General features: G+C 46.1%; 3 protein-coding genes across 4 annotated transcripts; 2 read left to right on the top strand and 1 right to left on the bottom strand.

Annotated features, from left to right (window-relative positions):
• Nucleotides 1-1,017: 1,017 nt before the first annotated feature.
• Nucleotides 1,018-2,510, top strand: GstS5 (glutathione S-transferase S5). Of its 2 annotated transcripts, NM_001172451.1 has the most exons (5): nucleotides 1,018-1,095; nucleotides 1,165-1,305; nucleotides 1,809-1,976; nucleotides 2,054-2,193; nucleotides 2,282-2,510. In NM_001172451.1, exons 2-5 carry the CDS (start codon nucleotides 1,173-1,175, stop codon nucleotides 2,447-2,449), a joined length of 609 nt encoding a protein of 202 aa, NP_001165922.1. In that variant the 5' UTR covers nucleotides 1,018-1,095; nucleotides 1,165-1,172; the 3' UTR covers nucleotides 2,450-2,510. The 2 variants fall into 2 exon arrangements, with proteins under 2 accessions (NP_001165922.1, NP_001165921.1); NM_001172450.1 differs by having other exon boundaries at nucleotides 1,043-1,305.
• A 237-nt stretch (nucleotides 2,511-2,747) lies between these two features.
• Nucleotides 2,748-3,774, top strand: GstS6 (glutathione S-transferase S6). Its single transcript, NM_001172452.1, has 4 exons — nucleotides 2,748-2,880; nucleotides 3,081-3,248; nucleotides 3,335-3,474; nucleotides 3,555-3,774. Exons 1-4 carry the CDS (start codon nucleotides 2,748-2,750, stop codon nucleotides 3,720-3,722), a joined length of 609 nt encoding a protein of 202 aa, NP_001165923.1. The 3' UTR covers nucleotides 3,723-3,774.
• LOC100121469 (cleavage and polyadenylation specificity factor 73) lies at nucleotides 3,763-6,928 on the bottom strand. The gene is made up of 3 exons (XM_001605031.5): nucleotides 6,770-6,928; nucleotides 5,827-6,367; nucleotides 3,763-5,752 (listed from the first exon to the last, which is right to left on the bottom strand). Exons 2-3 carry the CDS (start codon nucleotides 6,365-6,367, stop codon nucleotides 4,227-4,229), a joined length of 2,067 nt encoding a protein of 688 aa, XP_001605081.1. The 5' UTR covers nucleotides 6,770-6,928; the 3' UTR covers nucleotides 3,763-4,226.
• Between the last annotated feature and the right edge of the window lie 13 nt (nucleotides 6,929-6,941).

The raw sequence follows: 6,941 nt of genomic DNA, 5'->3' as shown, positions 1-6,941 counted from the left end.
CACGAAATTGCGTATTTATTTTCGATGCACTCACGCACCCTAATTCCATTCCTCGAAAGATCCTTTCGCACAACTATGAATGTGTTTGAACGAGAATTAGCAAGTCGAGAGACGTTACCTGACTGATCGATCACCGCGATGATTCACTTTTCTTTGTGCTTGCTCTTCGCTCTGCACACACACACTCGTGAGGGATAAATTTTCATGCAATATTTTTATGTAATTACGATGAACGGCAAACAAACGATCAAAGTGCGCGGCTTGCATAATTGATACTTTGAAAACTTGGCAATAAATCATTAGCTGCATACGAGGAGCAAAAATGTTGCGAGCACAGGCTGTTTAACATTCTTTTGGATTATCTGCATAAACACACGCGAACCTATAATTATCCAGCGACAATCGGGAATGAAAAAACGCGCAACAATGCGAGAAGCGAAGGGAAAAACGTTGTTCGCGTGTGGATCATCGGTACGTCATAAAAATCCTCGTTATATCTATCTTCGGCCATAGTATACCGATAGTCAATAGTTTAAAAAAAGCCGATCGTAATCAGCCGCTGGAGAGCAATTAAACGAGACTGAAACGATGGACGAGTTGTACCTATGCATACTTATTGAAAAAATGACGAAGCTAAAATGTAGAGTCACGTAGTATCATTACAGTATAGGATATTGAAATGTCGATTAAATTCCGATAACGATTGTTCAATCGGACACACGCAATAAATGTGGACGTTAGTTAATAAAAATGACAACATACAAAACGAAAAAAAAAAAAAACGACGCAAACGTATAACACAACGCTCGGGTTCGCGTGGCCAGGATGAAGGAAAAAGAGAAGGGACGCGGCGGCGTCGACTCGCTCTGCAATCATACACGTTGGATTCGGCTCTCTGTGTGGGTAATGTATCTTATACACGTATATAATCACGCGAGCCAAAGGCTGCGACGCCGGATAGAGGGGGAGGAGATTAAGTGGACCGCGCGAGTCATGAGAGCGAACTGCCGGTCGCGCACAGTAGTGCACCTGACTCGTCGCCGTGAAGATAGCACTGCAGCTCAGCTTGAGTGATCCGTCAATTTTTCAGCAAAAGTAAGTCGGATACGAGGCATCGTTGAAGTAAGAGGTTGCGGAGCGATTGTAATATTGGGAATTTCGTAGAGATCAAAATGCCGACCTACAAGCTCAGCTACTTGAACGTCACCGGTCTCGGCGAGCCGCTCCGGTTCCTGCTGAGCTATGGCGGAGCCGACTTCGAGGACAACCGCATCAATTTCGAGGACTGGCCCAAGCAGAAGCCGAGTAAGAAATCCGCATCCTCTCCGAAATTATGCTTCGACACGAATGAGAGAGTCGGTTGGCAACTTTTTTCCTGCCACATGTCGTGTATACTCCCATCGACGATAAAGACACATCTGTTCGCGTTCGCGTCGATTGCGGTCACCGGTATACATATACCAATTAACGGCTCGACGATTGAAGCTCGCAATTGCAGGCGGTTTTAGATTCGCTTCCACTTAACTTTTCTATAAATAATCGCGGCGCCGACGATCGAGACTTAATCGGCTACAGTAGTCTCGATTCCACCACTGATACCGGTTTGTTTGTCCCGACAAAACCGAGGAAATGTTCCAACGCACGGGCTGTGTTTATACAAAGCTTCGCTGTGTCGAATTATTTGGAAAGATGTGCGCGGTAGAGTAATTGCAATAATCCACTGCTGTGTGTGACGCGTCCTTGCAGCTGCTCATTATATCCGTTATTCCACGGTTATTCGTTAAAACAACGATGTCAACGTCTTGCAGAGATGCCGATGGAGCAGGTGCCGATCTTGGAGTTCGACGGTAAGATCTACCACCAGACCCGCGCGATTGGCCGTTTCCTCGCCAAGAAGTACAAGCTCTACGGCAACGACGAGCTCCAGGACCTCGAGATCGACCTGAACGTCGACGACGTCGAGGACTGGAGAACCAGTGAGTTATAGTATACCGATGCAAATTATTACATCCACGAGTATACGTTAATGGCGATTGGCGTAATATTATCGCAGATTTCTCGAGGTTCTTCCGCGAGGCCGACGAGACCCAAAAGGCCAAGCTGAAGGCGTTCGCCCTCGAGAAGACGCCCTTCTACCTCGGCAAGTTCGAGGAGCGAGTGAAGAAGAACGGCGGCTACTTCGTCGCTGGCAAGGTAAGTAACCTAGTACTTTGCAACAAAGAACCTTCTTGAATTATCGATAACGACATGTATACCAATATACGCGTCTACTTGTCGCTAGCTGTCTTGGGCCGACGTCCACTTCGCCGCGATCGCCGAGCTCATCAACAACTTCTCGGAGAAGAACAACCTGGAGTCGTATCCCGCGTTGACGAAGCTCTACGAGACCGTCCGCTCCGAGCCCAAGATCAAGGCTTACCTCGAGAAGCGGCCAAAGACCGTTTTGTAATAAATTTCATTTTTGTGCGTTCGCATTATATAATAAATACGTTGTTTCGACATCACAATAACCTCTCGACTCTTTATTCGTCAACCTTATGCGATAAAATGAACAGCACGCTACGAGTGGTTTCGCTTATCTTTTACCTATCTCGCCAACTACCGATAATTGCTCAGTCGATACGATATGCCATAGGGGGAGCATAGATAAAGCGGGCCGCAAGAAGCAAGAGGAGGGAACCGATTCGCTAGTCCAGCGAGAGCTTCCTTGTCGCGCAGATACGTACATCTGGTTAATAAAGAGAGAAATGCCAAGCTACAAACTAACGTACTTCGACATCACTGCTCTTGGCGAGCAGCTTCGGTACTTGCTGAGCTACGGCGGAGCCGATTTCGAGGACTGTCGCATCAGCCTGGAGGAATGGCCCCAGTTGAAGTCAAGTAAGACTTTTGCAACTCTTCCAGTGACATTTGCACATTCACAGGATAATATTTACACTATGAGTTGCACAAAATACCTATCCTTATTATATCCAATTATTATTCGCATTCTTGAGAGGAAAACGGCGTACGAGGTTTCGCAACCGGTAGCACATAATGGTATAAGCATTCACGATTGAATAATATGTATATATACGCAGAGATGCCGATGGAGCAGCTGCCGACCTTGGAGTTCGACGGCAAAGTGTACCACCAGGGCCGCGCGATCGGCCGGTACCTCGCCAAAAAGTACAACCTCTACGGCGACGACGAGCTTCAAGCTCTCGAGATAGACTACAACGTCGATGACATAGAGGATTGGAGAGCTCGTTAGTAGTCGATGCAAATAATTTAAGCTAATTGTACGCATATAATCACATTAACGCTAGCTGAGCTTGTCTTGTTGTTGTCGCAGTGTTCGCGAAAATTTTCCACGAGACCGACCAGAGCCTCATGGCCAAACATAAAGCAGCCGTTTTTGAGAGAACACCCTTTTTTCTCGGCAAGTTCGAAGAGCGAGCGAAGAAGAACGGTGGATACTTTGTCGGTGGCAAGGTACGTATCCTGTATACAGTCCATAACATATTTGAAAGAAAATTTTTCCATGAAAAAAATGCAATGTCGCCTATTGTTAGCTGAGTTGGGCCGACCTACACTTTACCGGAATCGCCGAGCTCATCAACAACTTCACGCAGAGGAACAATTTGGAGTCGTACCCGGCATTGACGAAGCTCTACGGGACCGTCCGCTCCGAGCCCAAGATCAAGGCTTACCTCGAGAAGCGGCCAAAGACCGCATTATAATCTTTACAACATCGTAGTTTTGTTTACAATAACATAAAAATTTTCATTCGTCAAAAACTATTCATTTATTATCCTTAAGGCTATAATTGTTACACGATCATTTGATTATAATATGTACAGCATTACTCCAAGCGACGATAGAGAACAGTCAAAAAGTCAAGTACTTATTTTATTTAATCAAAAGTTACGTTTCCCCCGGCTCGGACAGTCATCGAAACGTGAGAACGCCGTCGGCTATTACGCCCATAGCACAGCGGTAGCACGAACACACTTCCGAACGCGATGACACGGCTGCATTGTCATAAAAGAGAATGCCGTGCTGGGAGTAATTAGAGTTTAAAATGCGCTTTTCTAGAAAACGCGTCTGGCGAATTGACGAATCACTTGCTGCGCTCAGCGCGCCAATCAACGCCGCCTCGTAAAGCTCGTAAAGCCTCTTTCGCAAGACTCTACGAGAGTAGCGTAAAAAAAGAATATAAATACACAAAGTAGAAACTCGCTCGTTCACGAATCGGAGGGCGGCGCGAGAGACTGGTGCAGCTTCGACACAGCCGTCTGAACGATCTGTTGAAAGACCTCGTCCTCCTTGCAGGAAACGTCTAGACTCAGGAGGTCTATGTGAGCCTTCTTGCCGTCAACTGTGACGTACAGCTTTTCTCCCTTGAAAATCTTGGGCACGGAGTCCTCTCCGAACATCTCCTGCAGCATCTCGATGAGACACTCCTTGAAGTGCATCCTGTCCATCTTGGTGGGTGCCGTGAGCATCTTCGGATTGCTGTCCATAGTCTCAGCTTGTAACAGCGCTGTTAGTACGGCATCGGCGTACATGTCGTTCACTGGCGTCGCGAGCCACTCCATTGTTACGATCTTGCCCTCGATAGTGAGGTCGACGTTCTTGAATACCCGCAGTTTCTTGTCGTCGATTATGTCCAAAGTACCAGCGATTTGTGTAAGGAGGTGCTTCAAAGTTGGTAGGGAGGCGGAGTAATAGACGCTTTGACGCTGAATAACTTGGCTTATGCTCATGTCCGTGTATTTGGACAGATCACAAGGGTCGAGCATGTGGTAGTTGAAGTTTCGCTTGACCAAGACGCCCGAGAGCTTTTGTCCGGGTTTCGGAGTCTCCATGGCCAAAGCTCCCATGACTTTCGCTGTCTTTTCTCCTCTAAAGTAAAGTTCCACCGCTACCGTATTCCTGGGATTGTGAATCTCCATAGCAGTGCTAGGATCGTCTTCGTATTCTCTCTGTAGCGCAGCTTTCAGCCTGCTCATTTCGTTCTGCTCGCCGTGGACGAGAATCACGTGGGGTGGTTTCAGAATCCTGATAAACTCCGAAGTCTGCTGGTAGTCCGTATGAGCAGAGAAAGAGATGTAATCTACCGACATCTTGAGTGATAGCTTCTGCCCGCTCATAGTCGTGATCTCCTCGGGTTCGGAAAGTATGGTCTTTGCGAGGGTTCCCTCGACGCAGTAACCAGCAATGATTACTCCGTTTTTGGCATCAGTGCACCACGATTCGAAGAGCTCGCGCGACAGTCCACTCTGCATCATACCGGGCGAGGCCATCACCACACAAGGTCCGATATCGTCAAAATGATCGATTCCCTTGAGATTCGAGATGTGCTTGAAAACAAAAGGATTGTTGATGGCTATCTGTCGACGAATCTTGTCGTTCATAGCGTTCACGTAGGTCTGGTACACGGCCATGCACTTTTTAGCGAGCGAGGAGGCGTAGTAGATCGGAATCTCGTGGAGCTCTGGATGCTGGCTCCAGTATTCGTCCAGAATGAGGAGAAGCTCCTGGGCTCGACCCAGGGCAAAGACGGGGATGAGACAACGACCACCGCGGTTCACTATCTCGTGAACCAGGTTCGTAAACCGACCTTCACGGTCCTCGCGCTTTTCGTGGATGTGTGTACCGTAAGTTGACTCGGTGATCAGGACGTCTGGGTGAACGTTCGGAATCTCTGCTGCCATCAAGTGCCGATCCTCTTGGCGACTGAAGTCTCCAGTGTAGAGGATTTTTACACCTGAAACACGATATTCATTCCATAAATTATTTTGCAACGATTGCATAAATTAAAGCGAATGAAATTTTATTTACCTGCTATTTCAATCATGAACATAGCAGCACCCAATACATGCCCAGCATTGTATGCCCAAAATTTTATACCGTAGACATCCTTCTCTTCATGAAAATTGATAGTTTCTATCTTGTCCATACTGGATTCAAGATCTGCTTCGGTGTAGAGCATTTGCTCCGTGGCAATGTTGCTCACCTTGATATAATCTGAGAGCAACCACCGATAGATAGCTTTAGTGGCATGGGTCATGAAACACCTGCCTTTGAAGTTAGTCTTTTGCAAGAACCAAGGTAACGCTCCACAGTGGTCCAAATGGAAATGAGAAATCAACAGCAAGTCAATTTCGTCTGCTTCTATTATGTCTACGAAGGGTAGAGCATCGAGCCCACTCAAGCCAGGGTGAATTCCACAGTCGAGCATGATCTTCTTTCCCTTGAACTCTAGCATGATGCAAGATCGGCCCACCTCCTGACCAGCACCCAGAGGTCGAATGGAGAGCAAGTCACTCTCCTCCGCCGGGATTTGAGCGTCTGCCTTGCGTTTTGCTGCAGCGGACGTCATCTACACGTAAAAAGAATTGATTCGATTTTAAAAAACTTACATACAAGAACAACCTAGAAAGTTCGAGAAATCAGGGATAGATATTACTCGATCAGTAAAATTCTATTGGATTTTGGAATATTTGCGATTTAGATTATTTATTAAACGCTCGAAAACGTCGTCAGCATCTTTGCGAACTTTTCAGAGGTTATGTGACGCTCCGATAGTTGTACGCATTTCGGAACATTATACATTTCGCAAATTACTAAGTTATTTCTTTACATATTAAATCCTTGCTGTTCTCGATATTTATTGATCTCTTATCTTCGCAACGTACATTGTAATCAATTATTTAGATATTGAAGTTTCATCTATTCCCAAACACTCCAGTCAAATAAATACGATCCTAAAAATAAAACTGACCTTTTTTAATTTACACTTCAAAGCAAATAAGTTGAACGGTCATTCACGGAACCGGCTTTAAATCTTACATCCACTGTACAAACAAATTTTTGCATCAATTTATCAGACTATCAATAATACCGCCATGTCGAGATATAGGTACATATAGCGTGCATCAGCCGCGTGTTTAAGA

Source organism: Nasonia vitripennis, chromosome 3 (genome assembly GCF_009193385.2).
Source record: "Nasonia vitripennis strain AsymCx chromosome 3, Nvit_psr_1.1, whole genome shotgun sequence".
Taxonomy (NCBI): Eukaryota; Metazoa; Arthropoda; class Insecta; order Hymenoptera; family Pteromalidae; genus Nasonia; species Nasonia vitripennis.
Note: the sequence above shows the minus strand (reverse complement) of the source record. Positions and strands in the feature narration are given on the sequence as shown.

What these genes read in the sequence shown, in the direction of transcription:
- GstS5 (NM_001172451.1), top strand. Translation starts at nt 1,173, where the DNA reads ATGCCGACCTACAAGCTCAGCTACTTGAACGTCACCGGTCTCGGCGAG. An exon ending in CTGGCCCAAGCAGAAGCCGA is followed by an intron (nt 1,306 to 1,808) that starts GTAAGAAATCCG and finishes AACGTCTTGCAG; the next exon opens with AGATGCCGATGGAGCAGGTG. An exon ending in GCTACTTCGTCGCTGGCAAG is followed by an intron (nt 2,194 to 2,281) that starts GTAAGTAACCTA and finishes ACTTGTCGCTAG; the next exon opens with CTGTCTTGGGCCGACGTCCA.
- GstS6 (NM_001172452.1), top strand. Translation starts at nt 2,748, where the DNA reads ATGCCAAGCTACAAACTAACGTACTTCGACATCACTGCTCTTGGCGAG. An exon ending in CATAGAGGATTGGAGAGCTC is followed by an intron (nt 3,249 to 3,334) that starts GTTAGTAGTCGA and finishes TTGTTGTCGCAG; the next exon opens with TGTTCGCGAAAATTTTCCAC. An exon ending in GATACTTTGTCGGTGGCAAG is followed by an intron (nt 3,475 to 3,554) that starts GTACGTATCCTG and finishes GCCTATTGTTAG; the next exon opens with CTGAGTTGGGCCGACCTACA.
- LOC100121469 (XM_001605031.5), bottom strand. Translation starts at nt 6,367, where the DNA reads ATGACGTCCGCTGCAGCAAAACGCAAGGCAGACGCTCAAATCCCGGCG. An exon ending in GTTCATGATTGAAATAGCAG is followed by an intron (nt 5,753 to 5,826) that starts GTAAATAAAATT and finishes ATCGTGTTTCAG; the next exon opens with GTGTAAAAATCCTCTACACT.